Here is a 26,761-nt window from a genome sequence, read left to right on the forward strand (position 1 = left end):
TTTTTTAAAATTTGTTGCTTTGGGTACAGTATATCGCTCTGGTTTTTTTTCTTCTCTGGTAGTGGGGTGGGCTGGGAGGGACGACTGTGACACCGGAGGGGATGCTTACTTGTGCGGAAGTCGTTCTCATGGGGAAGCACACTGCTCCCTAACTCCGGGCTAAGCAGACTTCAGTTCTCCAACTTTGCTGCCGCACAGCACGTGTAACTCCTTACGGGATGGCAGACAAAAGAACAGCTGGTGCAAAGCAATAGGGGATTCGTAGCGAGGAGGACGAAAGAGAATCGCAAACCTTTCACGCGCACCGTCGTCGACACCCGACGATTGTCAGAGCAGCAGTTGTGCCGGGACGAGCCGAAGCCACCATGCGCAGGTCTAGCACGGATGAGTCCACCTATCACAGGAGCCCTTCCCTGGACAGCAAGGATTACAGTTTCCCAAATGGCGCCTTTCGTCGCTACAGCAGCATGTATGGTGGCCAGTTTGGGGCTGCCAGCAACTCTTTTTTTGGATTCCACACCAATCCAGGCCCTAAGGCCACCAAGGCTAAGTACACGTCCCCCAAGGGAAACAAGTACGTTGTCTTTTACCTGGATCTCTCGTTTATTTTTCTCCTAGAACTGAAGAGGTGCAGCATGGCTCACAACTGCCTGCAGTGTATCAAGTACCTAATGTTTGTCTTCAACCTTCTCTTCTGGGTGAGTACATGTTTGAAACTGCATTTGTGTCTTGTTGAGATGGAAGATGACTTGTTGCTGCTTTTAAACTTAGAAGTTTAGACTTGGAAGTTGAACAGAGTGCTGCCTAGGCTACCCTTTCTGTGGCCTTGTTAACTTGTGTGGACAACCTACTTAGGGTTTCCTTCACCTTCTCATTGCCTGGCCTTCAGCTGTGTTTCAAAACCCTGATACAATACAAAAAAGTGTGTTTATGGAGGCCAGTTGCATGAATACCTTCATCACTTTGTTCCAGTGGGAGCTGTACGCCCCTTTTGTTGCCCTGATCTTGCATTCTTGTGTGTGGTTGCCTCAAAAGTCACTCATAGTCATCACTGAGGCCACCATTTATGATTTTGAAGTTGAGCACATGCTTGTATCCATTGCTGTATAGCAGATGGCACACGTGGTACGTCACAACTTTAAAGCCGGTGTCAGGAATTTCTGGGTGATCATTCTCTGTCCCAGGCAGTGATGGGTCCTGGTGTTGCCATTCTCACCTGAAGACATAGTTCTGAAAGGTGGAGGGACATCCGAGCCCTCCTCACTTCTTCTGGGGCTGCTGCTCTGTGGCAAGAGCTTATCAACTCACTACAAGGTGTGTGTTGGCAGGACATCGTGATGGGTCATACGGGCATGCACATCATGGTGCTAATAAATGAGGTGGCTGTCAACAGCAGGGTGGTTGGGCATTTCACTGCTCTGGAATGGAGCATAAGCTGCAGACGGATGCTACAGCAGCTCAGTGGGGGGGTTCAGGCTGCAAATGCTGTCTGTCCTGTATAGGAGGGAGTAGCATGATTCCTAGGAGAGGGAAGGAAGTGATTTCTAGTTCAAAGTCTCACGTCCAGATTCATATGTGGGAGGTCTGCGAGGTACTTGGGAGATGCCTTTAAATGCCTCGTTATTCCAGAGCAGTTTATTAACATGCTGAGGGAAATAAAGTCTGTGGGGAAGTGACAACACTTCTGTCCCGGTGCTTGGAAGGGGGAGCGTGTTTGCAGCTCTGTGTTAGTTTGTATTACGGTTGTGCTCTCCTGAACTGTCGGAGGTGCAGTCAGTGAGTCAGAAAGAGCTGTTCTCTGGTGTGTGCTGCCGTGCAGCTGTTTAAAACCAGGCTGCAGTGCTGGCGCATCAGAAAACACCAAGTGCAGGACACTTCTGCTCACCTGAGTCATACCAGGGAGTCAGGATGTGGTAAACTAGTGCAAGTCTGCTGAATTGGCTTGGTACTAACCAGAGCTATGAAACTCGAGGAGGGTGCTCTCTTCACACCCTGGATAAGCTGGTAGAGTGTTGGTAAGACTGCAGTCTGTCTTTCAGCTGTGACTCGGGTTGCATCTGCATCCCTAAATATTGTGTAATATTTATTGCAGCTTACTCCAGACCTTTCTGAAAAAGACAAACGCTATCTTTCCTGCTCTTGTAAGCCTTGTGCCTCTACTGGTTGAGATTATAGTGCTGACAGCTAGTTGAAGTGTGTGCTAGAGAAATACAATAGGATCCTGGCAGTAATAGCTCTTTTCAGGACTGTGCATGGCACTGCCACAAAGGATACTCACTGCATTCTCCTTCCTTTCACAATATTCCTCTTCTTCTGAAGCCTATGCATACGATAAGAAGAGGCACTGCTGCAAGCAATGTGTATGTATTTACAAAGGGAAGATGGTACATAATAATGTATCTTTGGCATGTTTTCAGTAGGAAAAGCCTTTGAGAGAGAAGGAAAGGTTTTTGTCTTTCCCCTGAAAGCATCAAAGCTATTCTCAAATGCTTGGAGGGAGAGAAAAGACAGGGGTCCCAAAAAAGGAGAATAACCATATGCCAACTGGGCTCTCTGTAAACTAAAGCATACGAGCAGGGGAGCGGGTGGTGTCAAATACTGCAGCACGATTTCTGTTTTGTTTCCCTTTCACATGCTACCTGCACAGCAGGAGTGATTGATGATGATCATGTCCAAATGAGGTTTGCACAGCGTGTGGTTATAATAGATGCAGCTCTTCACCTTCTCACAGTGGAGAAAGTAACGGAAAAGAGATGATTTTAAAAAGTAGCGGCTTAAGCTGCCTAATCTTTAGTAAAAGCTGAAAAAATTTCCATTTCTTGTGATCAAAAATCTTGGGATCATTACAGGTTGATGTTGCTGCCGTTTCGTTTTTCAAATTCGTTGTCAGTTATCTGTCAGCTTTTACTTTGTGAAATTAAAGGAGAAGCGTCTCTGCAAGAAGGCAGGATTTCTCGTTGCATACATGCTCACGGAAGTTTTGCTGTCTCCACCTTCCCCCCTCTCCCCCCTCCCCCCTTTTCTAGGTAGTTGGTTGGTGACAGACAATAGTAAATAGGAAGAGGGATTTTTTTCTTCATGCTTTGACCTCCGAACAAAACCAGCAGTTATTTCCATCTGTAGAGAGCAGTCATTGCATTAAAAGAATTAAATTCCTATTACAGGTTGTTCCTGCTTTTTATTCTGTTTTGAGCAAATGCTTTGATTTCCTTGGGAAGTTGTATTTCCATTTTCTTCTTCCTGTTCCCATTCATTAGCTCCAGTCCGTTTTGTGCATCCCTACAGCCTATTTCTCAGTACTTTCAGCTATCTTTCCCACAGCGGGGCAGAAAAATAGTCCTCATCCCTGTGCAACTCTGGTGGGATTGGTGCGGCATTTCTCAGGGAAAGACCCTTTTCTTGGAAGTCTGGTGAATTTACAAGAAACAAAATCTGAGAGACCTGGATTTTAAATGTTCCTCTGGCAAGCTTTATTGGATTAGGTGCTGTGCTCATGCTGTAAAAATTTTTAAAGCTGTCATATAACTGGGCAAACAGAGCAGATTTCTCCTCCCCTTTCTGACTGTTGAAGGGAATGCAAAGCTCCTTCACAGCTCTCAGAGGCTGAGGTGCCTTGTCAGTGTTGGTGCTGAATCAGTCCATTAGTACAGCAGACCAGCAGCTCTTAATGCAGAGGGAAAATCCGATGGTCCGAGAATAGCTCGTTTCTCCACGAAGAGTCCTGCACAAATTGCTCTTGGTGCATTGGCAACTACTCTGGGGTATTCAGGGACTGAAACATGGACAAAACATTATTAGACAGCAGCACTGCCACCCTAATGGGAATTGCCATTCAGAGCCCTTTTCCTGGAATAGTGCCAGCTGCTGAGGAGCTGTCCTTTGTATCACTGCACTGCTTTGTAAGCTCCCCAAATAACTTTTGTCACCTGATACATAATACTTCCCTGGCTTCATTCATTTTTATGCACTTCGATTTTTCTTTTGTTGGATTGCTGAACCCTCGAGACTGAAGATCACCTCAGCTGATCGCAAAGCAGAATATTTTTATTTCATAATGAAATATTTGTATTTCACTGTGAAATACCCAAGGATGAACATTTGTTTTCCACATTCTGTCCTCCAAACATTCAGGGTTTCTTTATGACAGTCAGTAAAATGAACTGTTTTCTTTCTGTGCTTGTAATCCAAGGTTCTGCTTGCCTTCTCTTTTTTTTTTTTTTTGTTAAAAAAAGGTAGGCTATATCCTGAGGGCTGAGAGAGTGCTATAGAAAAATGTCATCTCTTTAATCCGCTTTGGCTTATGCCAGCATTCCCACTTTATTTGACTTCTAACTCAGAACCTCCAAGACTGAAAAAAGGAAATGCAGAGAACTGTACGTGTGTTTCAGTGGCTCTTCCTTTCCGTAAAGACCCTTTGCTAGAGAAAACTACCTAGATTGGGTAGCAATTTGCCCATCAAGGAACTGAATACTTGTATCTGACTCTTCAGGTAATGCTTTAACCAATAGAGAAATTTAGTAAAGCACAGAACTTGCAAAATGCTGTTGTTAGAAGACTAGTTACAGAGAGGAGACAGCAGCAAAAAGAAAGGAGACAAAGAAGTTCATTATTTATCAAACTTATCATTAATAATTTCTACGCACGTGTCTCCTTTCTGTTGTTAAAACCTGTTAAAGTTGTATGCAGTATAAGGAAGTCAAAGTCTTCAAAATGGTTTGAGAAGACTCTAATTCCAGTAGGTAGGCTCCCAAAGACCCAGAGGAGTGTTCTCTTGTAGCTGGAAAACTTAGGATTTGCCATCTGCTGGACACACAATGGCTGGGATGGGCTGCTGGAGCTCTGCTTTCCACTTTCCTCCTAAAGAGACGAGGTGAGACGCTTTGCTTTGTTTTGCCATTTGGTCTGTGTAAAATTCCCAGCTGATACAGCCCTGAGAATCATGTGTCTTGGCTTCTGAGACACAAAGGGCAAATTGGGAATGTGTGGGAACACAGAGCTAAAGGAGTGGCAGCAGGTAGCGCTAATGAATGCACTAGGATCTGTGTGGAAAAACCCAAGAACCTATTTAATCAGATTCCAAGGTCCACATCAACGGCTGGTCTCTTGCTCTGGCTTTGCTGCTGCTGATCTTTCGTGGAACACAGTTTGGGAAGCGCTGCGCTCGTGAGCACTGCTGGTCTGGTGCACTAGTGGTACTGCCAGTGCTCTGTCTTTATTACTTGGATGTAATTGGAAGGAAGGAAGGAGGGGAAGTAATGAAAGGACAAGGGATAATGGGTTTAAATTTAAAGTGGGGAGGTTTAGATTAGCTATCAGAAAGAAATTCTTCCCGCAGAGGGTGGTGAGGCACTGGGACAGGTTGCCCAGAGAAGCTGTGGATGCCCCATCCCTGGAAGTGTCCAAGGCCAGGCTGGATGAGGCTTGGAGCAACCTGGTCTAGTGCAAGGTGTCCCTGCCCATGGCAGGGGGGTTGGAACTGGATGATCTTTAAGGTCCTTTCCAACCCAAACCATTCCATGATTCTACAAAAATGTGTCATCCCTCATTACTGCCATGGTTTTCTTTCCTTGCATTTCAACTTCAGCGGCACAGTTACGTGTTGTAAGAACTATACACGTATTTATAGTATCTGGAGGGCTGAGTATGCAGGGCAGCTGGAAAAGGGAACAGCTTGGTCTGAAAATGCACCATGGGGCATTGGATGGTCTTGGAGTGATCCTGGCCAAGTATGGATGGAGGGTGGAGGCAAAGAGGTGTCTCATCATTTCTTTGTACCTCGTTGGGGGAACCATATGGCGTTACTAGCTTGAGAGGAGAGCTGTTAGCTGAGCCTGTTCCCAAAGCTGGGGAATTTTGTGAGAAAAGCAGCTGGTTTTGTTGAACTGGATTCCTTGTCCTTCATCTGCATCCTCCATCAGTCAGCTGAATGAGATGGATAGCTAAACCAGCCAGAAACTCTGCAGACTGTAGTGGCTGAGGACAGCAATCATTTTGTAGTTATACTTGGCTGCAGCCTTAAGTTGGTGGAAAAAAAATGCCGATAGAGCGGTAAGCTGTTTTAAAAGCAAGCCTACCAGCTCATCATCATTATTTGTGCACGTTCCTCTCCTATGGGCAAGGGCTGCCGCTCATCCCATGGAGCTGAGATGATCAGTTGGAGCCTCTGGATGTTGTTCTGCAGGGGAGGCAGTCGCATGTCTCCCAGCTGGGTGGTGCTCTGAGAAGAGACTTTGATTAGAAATCACACAGCCTGTGTATTTTCACATGTATAACTGGTGAATGGTCTATGACAAACAAGAACTTGGTTAAACCGCAATATAGACTTTGCTCCTGTGTACTTAAAACATGGGAAGTTTACCCCCGAGTGTAATTTTCTCTGCCTCCCAGTCTCTGATTCTCCTTTGTTACTTAGCTCTTCCAGAAACTGCTCAGTCTGATTGACATCTTATCTCTGCCTCTGACTTGGTGAGGGCTCTCTGAGGAGGTATTTTTGAGGAGCATTGCTTTTAAAGAAAGGAGAGTCATTTGATATGGGAATTACAGGCTTCAAAAAATGGCATTTCTGTGAGGAGCAGAACTATTGAGGCTGATATCAAGTGAGAGAGAGAGATGATTGTATTACCTGATGTCTGATTTACGTGGGCATCAATTAGAACTTTTCCCTTAGTGGTGCCATTCATACAGTCTCTTTCCTGCATGGATTCTGATACCTAACAGGAGTTGTGGATCATGCTGGAGTCTTACATCCCAGTTCAAGGCATTGCTAAGGGCTATGTTTTCTACCTAAATGTGTTTCTTCTAAAACCCTTTAGGAAGTAATGACTTTGAAAGGGTGCATCTCTGTCAAATCAGGCTGACAGTGACAAATGGACTCACGAGTTATTCATGGGATACTCAGCCAACACAGTTCAATTTCATAATCAGCTTTTCCTTAGGAAACCAGTCTTGGAAGGCTCTTAATAGAGGAGAGAAAAAATTGCCTTAAAGTTGACTGTATAATAGATGCCCTGTTCAAATTACTTGCTCTGGGCCAGTAGCTGATTCTGTTGTGTTCCGACAGAGTTTTGTTCTGACAAAGAATAGCTTCATTGCTTTAGCTGGGTTTGCCAACATCGTGATATGCTTTTGGGCTGTGAGTACTGGGAAGGACTAAGTACCCTGCCTTACAAGTTTTGATGTCAAGTATTTCCGCTGTAACTAATTCAGACCTATAGGTAGTACAAGAAACTGAGGAAACCTGTCAGTGGATGAACCCACAGATTATGGCATGTTGTGGTTGTGGAGAAACTGGCCTTTTTAAAGCAATGACTGAAGTGACTGCAAGCATTATTCCCTCTTCTGGACAATGACAGGTGCTAAATCTATTGCAGTCAATACTTGGAACTATACAGAGGAAGACAAAAGGCATGTGAGATCATTTCCATCGTTATTCTTTCTCCTCTATACCATGGCTTGAAGATTTTTGAAGGCTAGCCAGTGTTTCTTTCTTACACATGATTTCTCATCATGTGGGCTATGATCAAAGTCAGAGCAACTGCCACAACATATTCTGTCACCTCACAGCTCACTCTGTCTGTCTATTAGATCCTTTTCACCCCCTTTAGGCCTTTATTTTAGAATACGAACCTTTTGGCCAGGGGATTAGTTTGCAACTCTGTACCCACAGAGTATCTAGAAGAATAAAACCCCAGGCTCAATTTGTCTCCAGACACTGCTGTTTCAAATGTGATAGCTATTAATACTGCTGTGTGATTTATGTATTTAGAACATAACTTTTGGCTAAGGTAGCAAATCTGTACAAGTTACTATATGAATAATATACAGTATCTATATAAAATATAGATAAAGACGCTTCTCTCTGCTATTTATAGTGTAAAGCAAGCACTGCTAGGTCAAAAATGAAATCTGGAGTTGAATGGAATGACTTCTGCATACTCATGGAGATTCGAAACAGTAAATTGTATTTCTTAGTACTGTCCTGTAATTGTTTCTCTGGGAAATGTTAAACCATCACAAGATGCAACAGAAGTAACTGAAATTGAAATTGCAGTCTGTAATTAGACTGTCATACTGTAATGCATCTTAAATCTGTCTTCAGCAGAAAAACTAACACCCTCCAAAAAACCCTCCCAACCTGCTTCGAGTGTGAATGCATGCATAGCCTTATAATGTAACATGCTTCAACTGAAGCTTGTTCTAAAGCTGCCACACATTTGAAACAGTAGTTTGGATGAGACAGAAGGTTGATGCACAAGGGCAAAGGACCAGAATGACTCGGTCATGTAAGTTTTTATACACAGACTTTCAAAACTTTCTGGTGTTTGGATTTTTTTTTGAGTTTTTTTTGTGTATGTTTTTTCTGCTTGCTTTTCCAGATCTCTCATAAAGCCGTTTTTATTCTTTCCTTGGCCGCGATACCTTTGTTTGTTCTCAACTACTTTCAAAATAGTGCAGCAGCAGCATTTGCTCCATGTCATCTTATTCTTGGAGTCCCTCTGAGTTGTATGCCTTCAGGATGAATAAATCCAGATCAGCTTGATCCATACTGGCTTATTGTATCATTACTTTGTCTACCCTTGTTTCTGGTCTGTATGTTACGTCACACTTGATTATCTGCTCTTCTCACATGCACGTTCATATTTTCAACCCAATCCATCCTTTCCAGGAAAATCCTGGTTACTAAAGCTTCCTTTTCCCCTCCAGCTGTATTCTGTAAACTCCTCTTTGAGAAATCATCCGCTGTGATGCCTGTAAACGCTGCATTGGCTGACCACAACGTGGTAGTGATTTTCTAGTGCCGATTTTGTTCATTACACCTGTTCATTGTGCAGGGCAATTAATCTGTGCTGACTCTTATTAATGCTTTTCCTCCTCCAGCATCCCGTGCTTACACATTTCTTTACATGAGGTGTTCAGGGAGAAACTTCTTTTTCTGTATATCATTCCTGGCTCTATTGATGGGGACTTTGATAATGCAGAGGTCTCTGGATATAACTTAGAGTAGGAAGTGAGCTTTCTTGGCTTCCACTTGTAGTCATTAGTAGATGCTTAGTTGGTAAAACTACCAAGTGTCTGCTCCCACTCCATTCAAATAGACAGCCCTCTTCCCCCTGTACCCCACAGGATTGCCGGAGTCTTGGAGAACACGGAAAACCCTGCTGTGAGGAAGGGAAACCCAACCAACCACCTGCCCTTCATGCAGATGTCCCTTTGCACTTTATTTTTCCATGTGAAGTTCAGTTTCTTCTTCCTCATGTGGCTTTTCTTTGTCGCAACGACAAGCTTTAATGATCAAACAGCCAGCACAGGGTGCAACACTTGGAATTAAACAACTTAAGTCTCTTATTTAAAACAGGCTTAGCACTTAGGAGCAAAAATCTCATTGACTTTACAAATGACTATGTGGCAGGCCTACGGTGGGATTACAAAGTCTTTGTGTAAACTGCAGTTACACCAGCAAAATTGTGCTCGTGCCAAGAAAGCTCGTTTTGTTCAGAGGACTCATGTAGGGTGTAATGGCAAAAGTGCTTTTGCTAGTATTAGTTGTTCCCCCAGTGGGGGCTTTGCTGGTATAACTTGCTGACATAACTTGCTGACATACCTTTTTTTTCAGACCGCAGGGTTTAGGAGCAGCACTGCTCTCTCTGTGCTGCCGTCAGACAGCACTGCTCCTGAAGAGGTAGAATGGAGCTGGGTAAAGAGAAGGCAAATGTTGGCTGTAGGAAATGAGGTTTTGTTGTTGCTCAGTGGCTGTAGGCTTGAACTACACAACAGCATGAGGAGGCACTACCAGCTGAGCTGTGAGCAGAAAGCTCTCCCCCAGGAGCAGAAAGGTGGAGTGAGAGCTTAATCTCTATGGAAAAATAGCAGCCAGCAGCTTCTGTGGCAAAACTAGTGGCTCCAGCTTGTTCTATACCTCCTTCTTCCTCTTTTAACTGTTGTTTTGTCCTTGCTGTCTACACAGTGTTTAGAAGGGAGAGCACAGAGAAGGAGCTAGATTCTCACTCTACAAACACCCAGACCAGGTACCTCTGTGCTGCTCTGCTTGGAACAGCTCGTTGGATGGGTTTCTCCATAGAAGACAATCTCGTGAGCTTCAAACCTCGTAAGGGGTTTTTCTCCTCCCACGCTTGTGGTCTCCCAGTAGTGGTACCTGCAATTCTGGGTCTTGGCACAGCTCCTGTGACAACCTGGGCGTCACCTGTAGTAGCAGAAGGTGTACAAGTCTCCTTGGGAAACGCCATATATAAGTGTGCTTGGTCCTATTGAGCATCTACATTCTTCTCTAGGTCATCTTACTGTAGAGCATACCTGTAACACTGCTGACATTCTTTATTCCCTCAGTATTCACCACTGGCTGTTATGAAGGTATATACTGGGTCTCTTTTATAAAACAGAGCTTTAGTTTGTCCTGCCTGAACCACTTAAGCATTCAAAAAAACATCTTGGTTGTCTTTCAGCAAAGAGTGTTTAACATCCCCCACTGGTGGAAACTACACTTTTAGTTGTGGTTATTCATGGCCTTTTTATTACATTACTTCTTTTCTAAAGTCCCTCTACAAACTGACCTTAAGTTACATCCTATCCACTGCCTTGCTCCTGTCAGTCTGTAGACTGCAGTAAAGGCACTGCCGTCATACTGGCCAATTGAAAATACGTACTCTTGTTTTGTAAGTGACATTTATCCAGGGTTGTAGCACAAATTATTTACTTTATGTCTGAATAAATCTTTTCACTAATCCATTTGAGGCAGCATGGGAAGGAGCTGAGGTGACACATTTGATACCGTTTCATTCAACAAAACAAGTGGAACTCTGGACGTGAATCGAGTTCCACTGCCACTTGCAATCTGTTAGGAGCTCCCATCCTTGAAGGCCAGAGTTTTTAACATATCCACCATCTGCTCTGTACTTGTTATATACAGGCAGGATACCTGGTTGTTTTGCAGTGACTTTGCAAACTAAAATTAAACACACAGAAATGGTCTGGTGCATCCTATATACAGGTGCTGCCACTTCCAAGGGATATGCTGAAGCATCTTTGGGAATAAAAACCCAGATACTGTTTTGTTGTATATTCATGGGTCACTCCATGACCCCAAGCACGAGACTTTTTTACTTCTGTAGTGAACTCTTCTGATGTTCAGAAGCCCCAGACTGTGTAGCAATAACAGTCCAGTGCGAAAAAGGTTTGAGAGCTCTTTGGTGCAAAGAAAACCAGGAACAATTTGAGTGTGTATGTATTACAACCACTAAAAGCTCATTCTGAGGTTTTCGTTGTTCCCTGCCTTTTGTCAGTGGTGGGACTCACAGTTTGTAGTGTGGAGAACATGCTGATTGTATCCTGCACTGCTCTGGTACCCCTGCCCTCCTCTCCTAGTGGGACATGTGGTAAGGGATCTGTTTGCATGTTGGTTGGTGTGTTAGAGCTCGGTGTCACAGCATGGTGCTACCCTTTGCAGCCAGGCTGTTGCCTTCCTGGTGCTCCTCACTGCGGAACCCTGAAACTAGGGGTGCAGTGATCACAGTGTTTCTGGTGACCAAAGTGGGATGTGTCTTTAAGACTCCAGGCTAAACTCTAGCATCCCTGTTCCATGTCAGCATTGCTGCGTTCTGCAAAGGCGTGATGACATTCACGGGCCTTTAGGGGATCATATGGCAGGTAAAATTACTGCTCCAGTGCCACAGGGAGGTCTGAGGTTTGAGTCAGAGGTAAAGAAGCAGCGTAGTGAGTTAGGATCTATGAAATCCTTTGTGTAATTTGTGACAACTTCCATTTGTATTCCTTGGGTAAATTCACTTGGGACCTGAAACATTTTTACCATGCTCTTATCAGTCTGTCTTCTTGAATATGCTCTTGTGTGTTAGTTACAACATGTATCCCTTCTCACTCTCCATTTTCCATTTGAAAATAGGTTTTAAGTATATAATTCCTGGGGGAAAATTGACTAACAATCACTGAGAAAACTGTCCAGTTCCCAAGGAGAGAGTACGTCTCCACTTATGCTACTGGCTAAATTATAATCCCAAAAAACCACAGACTGGAAAGTCCCATTTTTGTCCACTGCTGACATTAAAGGGATGTTTCATTACCCGAATAAAACCTTAGATGAAATTCTGGCATTTTCTAAGTACTGAATTTCTCTCTGCCTTCATTTATCAGCAAATACTCCGTAGGCTTCTCAAAGTCTAGGAATTGGTCCTTCTTCAAGTGCAAGTTTCATTTTCCTTTGCTTTCTTAGCTGCTGGTACCTTCCTCTAACATTCCACTTGCTCCACCCAAAAGTTGCATTGAGTTATTATTTTGAGGCTGGAGCTTGAAAATACTTCATGCTTTGTCACTGCAGCTGAAATTTCTCTCTCCAAAACAATACCCAACCCATTAAATTCCCAGCTTAGTATTTTTTAGCACAAGCTTCTTACAGTTACATGTCACCTTCCCTGTAATAGCGGTGTGGGTTTCCCTGTGCATGTGTGTGTGGGGTTGCAAAATGGAACACTCCCCATCCATCTTAGTAACTTTGTAATTCTGATGTGAAATGATGAAAACCGCGGAAAGCCCCTCATTTTAAATCTCACCCCTACTGTCTAGAGAAGTATGTCCATCTGTCTATCTCTCTGTCTACCTACCTATTGTACTTTGTTGTCCCCTGTTCTGGGCACTTTTACCCTGTTTTCCATGGACTCCAAGCAGAACTGGCCAACTCAGAAGTCTGAAGTTCTCTGGCATGTTCTTCTTCAAACTGGTTGTACTTTTTCTTGTCACTCCATTTTTTTCTAAAAGAACATGGTTTTCCTTTTCATTTCATGAGGTTTTTTACAATTTCTGTAAACCACCAATTTTCACAGTCACTACGAGATTTGCCTTTGACCTGGGGTTCATTTGGCTTATGAAATTGTTTGTGACACCAAAAGCACCACCCTTGCATTATTTTCTACCTGGCATAAGGTTGGGCATATTGCAGTGATGATATTCCGCCTCCCTGGCATATCCGCAAGATGGAAAGTTACTAAGGAGGAGAAAGAAAAGGCAAATTGAAAGCAATATGGGATGTCGTACTGCACGCCGTTGGGTGCAGCGTATGCAGTTGCCCTCCCTCATGTGCCCGAGCGCTGCACAAATGCTCCATCCTGCTGCTGACATCAGAGCCAGACCTTGATGCTTCAGTCACATTTGCTCCCATCAGTACCTGGGTTTGGATTGCCTCCCGTTGCTTACTGCTCGCGAGTTCCTCCTCTGTGCATCGGCTGGTTTTGCCCTTACTGGCAACGTGCTATTAATTTTTTTTTTTATTCCGGCCACGTGTTGAGGTTTGGGGGTTTTTCCTCCTCTTTTATCAGGTCTGTAAGCGTGAAAATGTGCTGTGGCCACAAGGTGGCTGTGGGCTGGGGACTGCAGGATTTGCAGAGTCTTGGCACATGCTTTGCTGTCTGCTGGTATAATAGGAGCTGTTAGGTGGCACAGCAAGTTACAGGCTTCAGTTCCCATTATGCTCAGTAAAACAACCATCTTTTTCTCATCACAGATTTCATTAGCTATTATGTACTGTTTCAGTTGCTCAATAGAGGTGTCAAATGTTCCACCGAGTTACCAAACGGGTCCATTTTCCCCAAACATCAATCCAGTTTAACCCTTTTTCTGACTACTTGGCAGGTTGGTCACAGATCCAAGTGCTGCACACAGTAGTTTTGATTTTGATTTTGCCTCTGCAGCTACACCCTGCTTTGTTCTCTTCCCAAATTAGGCCTTCACCCTCACTGCCAAATGTTTTGTCCATTCTTTCTGAACAGCACTCGTAAAGCAGGGAAGCTGCAGGGACGCAGTTGGCTTCCCAATAGCTGTGGTGCGTTAATTAGATGCAAATCTTTAAGCCTCAGCTACCCATGGTCTCTGCCACAAAGTTTATGTGGCTTCTGCTGCTGAAGACAGGGCAGACGGTGCCAGAGGGCTCAGATGGTGCTTAAAAGCCTGTCACTGTGTGCTGCACTGGGGTGTCCAGCCTGTAGCTCCTGAGCCACAGGCTCAGGTGCCTTATAGTTTCTACAGCAGGGGTTGCCATGGGGCGGCAGGGATGCCAGCACTGCTAAAGTGGCTCTGGGAATCCTGTATACCCTCAGCTCAGCCCCAGCCTCCAAGGAAGCAGTGGGACCAGGTGGAAACCCATGACATTGCTGTTGTAGGTGGTGTATTTGTTGTGGCTTTCAGGCTGGTGCCACATCCTTGTGCCAGTTGCTACTCGTACCTCCGCACAGGCGTTGGCGAGAAGGAAACAGAGCCTCCCTGAGGACCAAGTACAACCTCACTCATCTGGGCACTAATGGTACCATTGGCATTTGCCCTGAGAAATTTTAGTGGGAATGTAATGTTGTGCATATACATGTGGGAATGTAATGTTGTGTCCTGTCAAGGGCCTGTAGTGACAGGACAAGGGATAATGGGTTTAAATTGAAAGCGGGGAGGGTTAGATTAGATATCAGAAAGAAATTCTTCCCGGAGAGGGTGGGGAGGCACAGGAACAGGTTGCCCAGAGAAGCTGTGGATGCCCCATCCCTGGGAGTGTCCAAGGCCAGGCTGGATGAGGCTTTGAGCAACCTGGTCTAGTGGAAGGTGTCCCTGCCCATGGCAGGGGGTTGGAACTAGATGATGTTTACGGTCCCTTCCAACCCAAACCATTCTGTGATTCTATATGCTGGTATAGTGTGTTGAGGCTATTTGCCATAAAGAAGGAAGTAGGATTCATAAGGTAAAGGTGGGCTTCATAAAAGACACAGTAAGAAGCTTTGTCAAGGTTATCAAAGTCTTAGATGCATGTTCTGACATCTCCAGCGCCTTCCAAAAGATTTACAGAAACTTTGTTGTGACAATCAGTGCTGCTGCTGACTTTGTTGTGAGCTGGGGAAGCAGAAGCTTAAAGTGAAGAGCTGTAGGAAGTAATAGCTGCACATGCACCCTAGGCATCCTCTTGTTTTGTGCAGGATGTAGGATCAGTTGTTTATCTGAATGGCTTCATTGCTCCGTGCATGTGTGTGTACTTGTGTATGAGAGATGGAGATGACTGAGTGAGTGGGTGTTCAATTTTGGCTAACAAAACCCTATTTCACTTAGAATTTGAAATAAGAAGTGTCGGCTGTGGGACTTAAAGATCTATCAGGTTTGGAAGTGAAAATGATTACACCAGAACAGTGGGTGTATATATTGGACAGGCGTGTTTTGTTCTGGGGGAAAAATATACGTCGTTACATGACTATTTAGGGGTTTAAACAGAAAATCATCAATTCCCTTGAAATAAATAGTACAAGATAAGAGCTGGGAGCTGCAAGAGAGACAGTTTATATAAGAGGGATACAATACACTATAATTACTTTACCAAAATCTATAGATCATGGAATAGAAAGTCTCAGTAGATGTTTTTTGGCAAGTTACCTGTTAGGGAAGGAATTCACAATCCAGGCTATTTATTTACTGTGGAACTATATTGAAAACTCTTTTTGATAAAATAGATTATCTCTGACATTACCGTGGAAACCTCAAAAGATTCGAAATAAACAATTTCCCTCTAGTATTCAATTAAAAACAATACCCAAGACATGGAATTATACTTTCATTCTCAAAAAAACCACTTGAGCAGTATCATCAAAGAAAATCCTTGTTTCTATACAGATGCTTTAAAATCAATGCGATGAGCTCAGTCTAGGCCTCCACACGGCCACCAGCACCGCATTTGCTTGTGCTACAGGACCCAAGCTCACCTCCCTCGCTGGAGAGGCATTTAGCTTGTGTCCGATATCTTAACTGCGTGTCTTTAGGTGAGAAACTGTAAAATTGTGTTGTCTAAGAAACTGGGGGCAGCAGGAAGATCCCATGCATGTGTGTGGAGGACGAGAGCGCTGAGGACCTGTGTGGGAATTTGCATGTATCATTCACAGTCAGAAAGTGTAACTTTCGTTTTTATGTCGTACAAATTGCTGTTCTTATTTATCATTTCCAAACCTTTCATCAAGAGTACTTAGCACGGCTCTTGCCTGCACAGTGATTTCCTCTCAGCAGATCGCTGAGCAGAACAAGTGCTGCTGCCGCAGTCTGCTCGGGTGCCTTGTCACTGCTCTGAATTGCCTTGCTTCTGTGTCTTTTACCCAGCATTTTCCCTATGGACTTCAGCTTCTCCTTATCTTATTCAGGGAAAAGATCCTAAAGAGGGTTTGCTACTGCCTCCTCCTTTGCAGAAACAGTCACCCATCTGGATGTCTCCCTTGTCTTTATCTGCAGGAATAGATTTAAACATCTCCTTTGGATGGTTTTACTGCAACTGATTTTTATTATTGTTCTTACGATTTTTCTGACTCCACATCAGCTATACCTTCAGCCTTTTTCCTTTTATTTATTTGGCAATCATTTTTCATCACACAAGCATTACTGCACTTGATCAGACAAGCATTGTCTAATCCGAAGCCTGTGCCAGACACGTCAGGAGTAGGTGCAGAAAACCTAAAATTGGCAGTTATTCTAGATCAGTTGTGGTTGTCTTATCTGGGGATGTTAAGTCTATGCATATGAATCCCAGAATGGTATTTCAGTTCTGTAGAAACCAGTGTGAGAAGCTCCACAGACTCCAGGAAGGTCAGGATTTTGGTTGCAGTTTGTGTGTACAGCTCTGGAGTGCTGTGTCCAGCTGTCGAACCCTCAACATCGAAAGGATAAAGACCGGTTGGAGCGAGTCCAGAGGAGGCCATGAAGATGATCAGCGGGCTGGAGCACCTCTGCTATGATGAAAAGCTGAGAGAGTTGGGCGTGTTCAGCCTGGAGAAGAGAAGGCTCTGGGGAAATCTTAACAGCACCTTCCCGTACCTGAAGGGGCTACAAGGAAGCTGGAGGGGACTTTTTACAAGGGCCTGTAGTGACAGGACAAGGGGGAACAGGTTTAAATTGAAAGCGGGGAGGGTTAGATTAGATCTCCGGAAGAAGTTCTTCACGGAGAGGGTGGTGAGGCACTGGAACAGGTTGCCCAGAGATGTTGTGGATGCCCCATCCCTGGAAGTGTTCAAGGCCAGGCTGGATGAGGCTTGGAGCAACCTGGTCTAGTGGAAAATGTACCTGCCAGTGGCAGGGGGGTTGGAACTAGATGATCTTTAAGGTCACTTCCAACCCAAACCATTCTGTGATTCTCTAAGATAGTAATTTTTCTAGAAGACTCGTACCCATTGCTTGGAGATGTTGTAGTTCTATAATTTTGAAGATACAGTTCCTTCTGTTCAGTCAATATTATTATCTCGGTAGGTTACAGGTATCTCTCAGTGGAGTAACCCTCCCAGTGGTTATGACCTATTTTGTCCTTCCTGAATGGCATCCCATTGATTTTGTCACTCTGCAATGCTCAAGAAGTGCCTCCTTGGCCAAAGCCCCCCTCTACTGGCAGGTAGTCAGACGCATCTCTTTTATCACTTGAACTTCTCATGCTGGGACACAGGCCCTTGTGGTTCTATGGACACTGCCCAGCCCAACACTAAACCATGTCCCTAAGCACCACGTCTGCACAACTTTAAATGCCTCCAGGGGTAGTGACTCAAACACCTCACTGTACAGCCGGTTCCAATGCCCGATATCCCTGTCATTGAAGAATTTTTTTCCTAATATTCAACCTAAACCTCCCCCGGTGCAACTTGAGGCCGTTTCCTCATGTCCCATCCCTTGTCACTTGGGAGTAGAAACCAACCCAACCCTCTCTGCACCCTCCTTTCAGGGAGGTGTAGGGAGCGATAAGGTCTCCCTGAGCCTCCTCTTCTCCAGGCCGAACACCCCCAGCTCCCTCAGCCGCTCCTCACGGGAATTGTGCTCCAGACCCTTCCCCAGCTCCGTTCCCTTCTCCGCACACGCTCCAGCCCCTCAGTGTCTTTCTTGCAGTGAGGGGCCCAAAACTGACTCCAGGATTGGAGGTGCAGCCTCAGCAGTGCCCAGTATAGGGGGACGATCCCTGCCCTGGTCCTGCTGGCCACACTGTTCCTGCTGCAGGCCCCCCCCTCCCCAGTCCCTTCCTGCTAGACAGCTTCCCAGCACTCATCAATTGCTACATTCCTCACCCTCAAACTAATCAGACCTGATTTGACATAAGCCTGCTGTGTCTGGAGTCCAAATCCAGGATGCACAGAAGTGTCAGGTCAGGGAAGATTGTCCACAGTGGGTCTGATTAGCGCATGCCTGTTAGCTTGGTCAGAGCTCCTGGTTTTGGGGGTGGGGGGGGCTGTGGTTGTTCCTTATGTGCAGGAGAGCCGGTCCATGCAGCCATTTGTCCCTGCAGGCTGTCATTGTCAGCCTTGCCCTGCTACATCAGATGTGGCTTCCCCGAATGTGCTCAGTTACTGTGAAAGATGCTGGGTATTAAAATGCGTTTAAGCAATGATTATATTTGACTCTGCAAAATCCAAAGACGGTTCCTTACATTTGCTTCCTCCTTTCCCACTTCTCCACCTTCATTAAATCTCACTGCTACACATCTACTCGGGAAATAGCAATTAGGCATATTCATCTGGTTATGCAGTGAGCTCCCCATCAAGCAAAACGCTGCACGTCTGTGAAATTCCAGGTCGCACAAGGACTGCCAGGCCCGCGGCAGCAGCCTGTGTTGTCATGGTGCTCCTGTGGCGCTGGCTGCTGCCTGGGTGCATGAGGGGGATGCAAGGGCCTCTTCTTTCCTACGGCAGCTGCCAGTCAGTCCTCATCACACCCCAGTCCGTAAGGAGCCTGCGTGTCAGAGTACACAGGAACGTTGCTCCAAAATTGTGCAGAACAGACAACCCCAGGTGGCAGAGCTGCCCGTAGCCACAAAGGGCTGAATGAACGGGAAGCCCCACACTCCATCTTTCTTGCTGTTCTTCCACGGAAGTGATTCCAGCTTCAGCTTTTTCTTGTTTTTCTGTGTTCCCGTAACAATGAGACTCCGTGTCACTCAGCAAACTGAAATACTTGTGAGCGGGCATAGTTAGAGAAAAAATGAACAAGCCTTCTCTTCATATAATTCCCTAATGAAGAAATTGCATAGCCAAAAACTAATATGTGATTTTTTTTTTTTTTTTTAATTTTTTGGTTGGTTGGTTTTGGAGTTGTTTTAGTCAAATCAATCAGTGTAATAAAGACTGAGAGTTTTGCTTACATTCTTGCCCCAGTCACGTCCTTAGACTATCATGGCTGCGTTACCCATTTTGTTATAGCAATACCTCTGTTTCTTCATATATAAATTGGTGTGGAAGTTTCCCTGCAACATACTGTTCCTTAACTGAAGCACCCCCGCGCCCCATCCCGGGGACTCAACCAGGTTTGCCAGAAACATGTTTGGCAACTTCCTGGAGAAGGACTCCCCTTTCATTTTCCATAGAGTACTGCCTGAAAGAATCCATAGGAAAAACCTTACAGATGCTTTCTGCGTTAAATAAAAAGCCTTCCCCATGAATTTATATCTGATATAGCTTACTTTTTATGATTCAGTAGTGAGTTATATTTGGTTTATATTTTGTAATTAGAGGGCAGAACAGATGGCAAACCCTCTGTTTGGAGTGAGCAGTACTGAGTAATCCACAGTGCCTGGTGCTGTGTATCTTGCTAACCGGAATTCGGAGAAGAGGTGCGCTCACTTTTCTCAACCTTGCTCCTAGATTTACGTGGAAACAGTGTTAGCAGAAGTGTCCACCAACTCCCTCAACAGCAGCACTGTCTCTGCTGCTGCTCCAGCCAGCGAGCTCAATCTAGTTTAGAGTAGCTGGGGAGGATGTCAGGAAACATCGAATACCATGAGCAGGGGCATCCTTGTGAGACAGACACTATGAAGTGTCCCGTTCGGCCGTGGGGGGACAAGTATGTCCTTAGAAGGGAAGGATCTGGCCAAAATATGAGACCAGTTTGGGGTGTTTCAAAGGTTCTTAAGTGACAGTGTTTTAGTAAAAGTATGATCTTGATCCTTGATGACTTCCAGTATGCCATACGGCTTGACCGCTTCAGTATCCTTACATCTTTCGATGACATACAGGGTTTTTCATTCCTTTTGCGTTGCTGTGTTGGTTTGTCCCATGGAATATGTGCAGGCAGGACTCCTTTTCAACTGTAGGTGAGCTTACATCGTGCCCTGCTTCGGCAAATGGTTAGGAAGCTTCTGTTAATGAAATATTTGCTTTCTATTTCTCCTACAGAGAAAGTGTAACAGAGCTGTTAGGGTATTAGATGCTTCAATACCTTCCCTTTGCTTGTTGGAGGAGGTGCCAGATGGATACTCATTCCAGAGATGTAGGTGCATTCCCTTTCAGAGCAAGCAGGAGCGAACAAGTGAGAGAAGACAGTGGAAAACGTATGATATAAGGTTCCTTGGTGTTGACTTCCTGTGATTCCTTCCTCTTATCACCCATTTAGAAGAGACTTTATCTGACACAGGCTGTAGGTCTAGACAGGAGTAGGCACTAGATGTCAGGTAGGAATTATTGTCAGAGCTGCTCCTGCATTCGGCGTTTACCTATGGGATAAAAAAAAGAGCAGTCCAAAGTTCTTTTTCTCTGCTGCTTTGAATTCTTCCTCCCTCCCCCCCAGTCATTAATCTGACTCTTTCACTGTCTCCATCTAGTTCCCTGCCTACGCTCTGTATCTTTAGCAGCAGTTGTGGTCTATGAAGTCTGTATAGTATCATGATGAGAATTCAGAATGGCCCAGCACTATTCTGTACTATTTGTGCCCCTCCCTCCATCCTGCTGCTTCTCCTTCATTAATTTCTTATTCCTTTCCTTCTGCTAGTCTTCCTTTTGTATCCAATTTTCCATTTTTCATCTAAGCTGGTCCTTCTTTGAGCAGGGAGTTGGTCCTGCTGACAATCTATATTGTTCTGTTCGCTGAAAAGCATCCTTTAAATTGCAGAGTCCACCACTGGTGTTGCTAATCATAACTATTTTATGTGGAAATGCCCCTATTTTCATGTCACTGTACGGTGGTCCTGTTAAAAGACAAACCCCTCCCAAACCTGGATTTTGTCTTGTACATAAGTGACATCTTGGATTAACAACATTAACGTTAGTTTGATGCTGTGCATCAACCTCTGTATCATGGCAGTTTTCGTGTGTCTCTGGTTAAAATTTAGGTCTTTGCTGCATGATTGAATTACCACGTCAGCTCAGTGCTGATGGCAGTCTATGTATACACTTATAATCCATCATGTACTTGAGGTAACTTTACTTAGCTTTGCTCATAATGAAAAATTCATATTTCTTGAAGTTACCGTTGCCGAAAGCACACAGGCAGTGTCACAGCAGATGGACTGGCAAGTAGGAACCGTTTAAACCAAGGTAATTTTATGGTGTATTGAGACCTTAGTTCAGAGGTACTGGGTTAGGCACTCTGAACCGAGCAGGGTCAGGCTTTCCGTGACCGTATTTCTGTGGATAAATATTATTTTTCTTATCTGCGTTGAATGCTGCTGTGTGCAGTTGGTGGCCCCATTGATTTTTGTATTGATTCTATGATTTTTGTCATGTTGTTGCTAGTGTGAATTCCTCATCTATGTGAAAAGGCATCAGCATCTGGTCTGAGAAACAGAACACAGCAGTAGAGGCTTCCTCTCCCTTGTCCCTGAGTTCAAGACTGACGACACATTCCTGTGAAAGTAAAGCATTTGCTGTGTGTGGGATTGCAGTTCTTCCAGAGGCTCCTCACTCAAGCTGCTTGGTCTTGTTCCATTAAAGCCCTAAGCCACTTCCGTAATACACACTTAGGGAAAAGCCTGCCTTGGACAGGAAGGTTCAAGAAACTCTCAATGATAAGTAGACGTGGCTGGGAAACTGGGTGACATACTCCATGATCCCATCCCTTACAGAGCTTCAGGAAAAGCATCCCCGTTGTGTAATTGTGTTCACAAACTGCACTGCTAGTGCCAGGCGAATATACTTTTCGCCTGCAGCCTGGTGTTTATCATCCTTTTTTGGGGCGGGGAGGGGGGGGGGTCAGGCGGAGGGAGCGCAGCCAGGGGAAAGTGTTGTAGCAGCATTTCAGTCTGACATTCCTGCAGCTGTATGAACTGCGTGTTGGCAGCTGCTCTCTGAGCTCCGCTCTTCTTACATAACAGATTCCCAGATTAAGAGAAGCTGTGGGAACAGAAGAGTGTCTCAGTGATTAATGTCACTGCTGGGCACCAGGGTGTCAGATTGCTGCTGCAAAAGAGATTGGGGGGAAAAAAAAAAAAAAAGAGATTGAAACCAGTTTTCTGTCTTGCGCCCAAAAAGAGAAAGCCAGTTTTTCAAAGGCATTCAGGAACCAAGTTATCAAGTTGTTATCTTGATGTCTGCATGTATCTTTAGGTGCATGATCATTTTCAGAGAAGCGACCCCTTTTTACTCTTGCAGGATGCCTATTATCCTGTAGTGATTAGAGAGTTAAGTACTACTTTTGAGTTCAAAGAAATCTGTTCCTTTTTTATGACGAGGAATCAGCAAGAAAAGAAATCCCTGTTACTGTAGAAGTCGGCAAAAAACCCCTCGGATCTGGACAAAGCGTGTGAGGAGCCAAATCCCTAGCAATACGCACAGCTGTGGTGGTCTTGAAAGCAGTGATGCTCTGCCCCGAGTTAGCCGGGGAGGCTCGTGTGCACAGCGTGGGGGAACTGGCTGAAATGGGACCTTGCAGGAGGAGACAATGTGTGCTTTCGGTGTTATCTGTGGGAGTGCAGGTGACCAAGAGATGGAAGCGGACCTGCGTGCTCAAACCTTCCTCCTGTAACAGCACTTTTTCTGCAGTATGGAGTGGTTAAAGAAGTTGGAAGTGACTTGTATTGATGTTTTCTATTTTTAGCAAGTAATCAGAACCAATTTATTCTCCTTGATAGGGTAGTGTATAAGAAAGCAGAGGAGAGGCAGCCTACGGGGATGTGGAGCATCTTACTAAGGTTGTTTACCCTGATATCCCAAACGTAATTTATTTAACCATTTGTGGTGGTGTTTCTATTTCCCTTCCTTCATTTCATTTTGTTGAAGTCATGTTATTAAATATTGATACTGATCTGGATGCTCTTAGGATCAAAGGTATTGCAGGCTACAAGAAGGCAATTACAGCTGTAGCCCCTAAGAGTTTTCTGGGACACCCTTCTCTACAACTGCTCTTCCTGGGGGGTTGATCTAACTTCCAGGAGAGGAAATCTTCTGTAAAGGTCACAAAATCCCAAATGACTCTTCAGGGTGTTTATATAGGAGTATGATGTCTTCCAATTGCTTAATTAACCAGTGAACACCTGTAGGTACCCTGGTGTTTTCTGCCAGTTGGAAACTGTTCATGGAGGGGAGAAAGTAAGTTTTGCATGGACCTGGAAGATGTGGGGCTGCTCGGCTCTCTAGAGTAAAGGCACTGTTCTCTGCTTCATTACATTCATTAAACTTCATTACAGACCTTAAGTGTCTGCAGCAGTGCTGGGGAATCAATACTGCTCTGCTTTTCCCCTGCAAGAGTCGTTTTCTGAGCTCTAGTGCACTCTGCGGTACCACTGACCTAATCCAAAAAGGGTAAGAGATACTTAATCCAGCAGCTTCTTTATCTGTGTTGCCCCCCACTAATCATGAAGGCCAAGTTCACTCTCAGGTTAAAGATCAAGCTTAAAGACGGTTTCTCTGGGAATCCAGCTGTTGGAAAGGATTTATTTCAGCTGCCCTTCCAGAACCCTGGACTTCACCTGGGTGCCAGCATCCTTTGACCCGGGCAGAATTCCTCCTTCTCCTCTCCAGCCTCACCTCTCACTGTGAAGCTCTTCATTTCTATGATAAATAACGCTGCCCACATGCCTGAGTTTTCCCCTGTCCGTCTAATAAGCAATCACTTAGTGCTGATGGCAGGAAACTGCCTACAGAAATCGATACCTGATGTGCAGCAGCCCTCTTCAGGTGAAGGCAGCAGCGAATACAGATGAGGAGAGCAAGCCCCTTGATATGAAGCGAGTTTACAGGCTATATTCATGTGGCTAGAAAAGAAAGGGCTTAGGAAATGGTGCTGTTTGGGGTGAAAAGATGGGATTGTGGATTTCAGTGTCAGTAGGGCTAAACCAGTAAGGCAGTGTTGATTTGAACGTGTAACCACCTAGCATGGGAGACCCAATGCTTTATTTAAGAAATTGTTACAGGGGAGTTGGCATCAGTCTTCTGGAGTATGGGTGGATGTGAGGGTACGGGTTCGGATACGGATTCCGGGGCAAGTGCTGGGATGAATTTGAGTGAGTTTCTGACCGCAGCTGGCATGGTGTCCGTGGATGTGAACCTCAGAGAGCACAACATCATTTGTTCCTGGTGCACATGAGGTCAGGTTCTGGGTGGTTGAAATGATGGGTTCTGACCTTTAAAAATAAATCTCTGCCTGCTCACTGAAATCACTGTGTAAGATACTGGTCAGCTGGTGTAGAAGGGGAGGAGAGCTAGCAGGCAGCGTTCCCCTCTGACAGAATTGTTTCTATTGATACTTTGGTGCCATCGGATTGTTTCCATCTGGTTGAATGCTTGTTTATTGCTGTGGAGGAAAAAACACTCATCTCCACACAAAGACGTGTTTAAGCCTGATACTTTCATAGTTCACACGCTAATTCCCTGGCTCCTCCAAACTGACCGTATCATGTTGGACATTGTTGGATTTTCTCTTCCCAGTACTTTTTCTCTCCCTTCCTCTCTAAGCCGTTTCCTCTCTACTTACCCTGCTGCAAAACTGTGGTGTTCCCTCAGGTTGTGAGCGACTCTCGCAGCAAGGGGATTTACAGCACTTTACATTGAGCATCCTGTATGCAAATTAATCGGATTCTGTCCTACAGTATGGGTTGGGTGGTGGGCTTTTTTCTTTACTTACAACTTTCCATTCTTCCTTCACCTTCTAACCTATTCTACTGTACAAAAATAAATACTGGGATGACTGCCTTTTATCCACTCCAGATAAGATCTTGTGGTCTTGTGGACCCAGCAAACTATTTCTTTGTTCTGTGCAGTCCCTGGATTAATGTTGTTCTTGTCTCCTAAATTTTTTTTCTTGACTTAGAGATCAATCTAATATTCTCTTAACTTTTCTCCTAACTGTACTCTGTTCAGTTTTTTTCCAGTTCTCTGATTAGATCCGACTGGGGCATTGTTCGACAGTGACACACTGTAATTTCATACTCCTTTTTTTTTCCCCCTCCCGAGATACAGCGTAATTTCCTGTGAGGTCTTCACAAGTGGTTGCCGTGCTGTGAACCAATAATTCAGCTGGAAACAAGAATGCCCTGGGGCTTCTTTAATGCCTATTAATGCATATTTTAACCAACACAAGGTCTCATGACATATCAAGAATTTCACTAAAATTTAATCAGCTCCATCTTAGATTTTGATTTGTTCTTCTTGGTTAGAGAAATTGGCATGTAAATATTTTCAGGTCCCTTGAAAGCACTTTTCCTCTGTGATATTACCAAAGAATGTACTTAGTATTACCTTGCAGTGTCTATGAGCAGTTGGGACTGCTCTGCCAGATTGCACAGGCTCTTTGAAGGCTGCCCTGCATAGTTTAAATGCATGGGGTCTTACCCTTTACCAGGCTATTCAGTTTCAGGGAGTAGGGAGGATGACAATGGCTGTATTTTATGTGATGCCCCGTGCCATTCGTTGCGGAACTTCTGTGAGAAGTTCTTTGAGACCATAAGACAGCTAGAGCAGAAATATGTTCCCTCTTCTTTGCCATGCCTGGCTTTCAGGTTGCAACGCAGCAGATACTGTGCAGATCACTGTAAATTATCCTCCTCCTTCCTTTTTTAACTGTATACAAAGCTTTGTCAAGACTCTTTTTGGGTTTGCATTGTGCTTAAAGCAGTGGGGCTTCATTCTTGGTTGGTCCTCAAGCACTACTGTAATGATTCTGACTATTAGGAGCAGCATGGTCAATCTCAAAGCTAAGCCTCATCAAAAGCCGGTTGAGGCAATTGGAAAGCGGCTGACTGTGGTGGGTTCACCCTGGCTGGGTGCCAGCTACCCACCAAAGCCACTCTATCACTCCCCTCCTCATTTGCGTTTGGCTGGCTGTCCCAAATGTCTGTTTTCTCATTCCCACCTCCTTTCAGTAGGATTTAAAAACTACACACAAACCTGAAGGAGGTGTTTTGCTTGTCTTCCCCCCTGTGAAACCCTGGATATGAAGGCAATGTAAACCACTATATTCTCCTTCCTTTACATGGCCCTTCCCAAGTGCACAGTGAATACTTCAAAGACAATTGTTTTACTTAATTGATTTTTCATATATTCTAGAACTGCTGGAACAAGTACATTAAGGTTCTGATCCTGCAAGTCATAAAACCAAGTTGTGTGCTTGCACACTTCGATCGAACTGTCGGGGCCAGTGGGAGAGCATCCTCTCTGCCAGCTGGAAGGAGGGGTTCTGTTTCTTGCACTGAAGTCCCAAGGGAGTTATTTTGGGATGTAGTGTTGCACCACTGATTTCAAGGATCCTTTTTCAAGTGCGTCAGTGGATACACAACTACACAGAGCCTTTAGATTCTATTTTTCTGCACTTCAGAAATCAGTTTACGCCTTTTAGTGCCTCCCATTGTGACAGCACAGTTCTCCTAACTAGTGAATGCCTAACTAGGCATTTGGAGATCTTTATGAAGACCTTATGATCTCATTTTAAATGAGATAGATTACACTTTGATAGCAGGCATTCTTTGGATGAGGATTATTAGAGGAGTGGGCTCATTTGGTGGAGGTATACATTCTGATGATTCCAGTGGGGTGACATTTTTGTCTGCTGTGAC

General features: G+C 44.7%; 1 protein-coding gene across 1 annotated transcript in view; it reads left to right on the forward strand.

Annotated features, from left to right (window-relative positions):
• Nucleotides 1-365: 365 nt before the first annotated feature.
• Nucleotides 366-26,761, forward strand: part of LOC104509110 (tetraspanin-4-like) — a gene marked incomplete at its 3' end in the record, with an annotated part of 133,614 nt that continues 107,218 nt past the window's right edge. Inside the window, exon 1 of the mRNA XM_010150944.1 lies at nucleotides 366-698. Coding sequence (XP_010149246.1) covers nucleotides 366-698 — 333 coding nt within the window. The remainder of the gene's footprint in view (nucleotides 699-26,761) is intronic.

The sequence above is a fragment of the Eurypyga helias genome, unplaced genomic scaffold, assembly GCF_000690775.1.
Source record: "Eurypyga helias isolate BGI_N326 unplaced genomic scaffold, ASM69077v1 scaffold6614, whole genome shotgun sequence".
Classification (NCBI taxonomy): Eukaryota; Metazoa; Chordata; class Aves; order Eurypygiformes; family Eurypygidae; genus Eurypyga; species Eurypyga helias.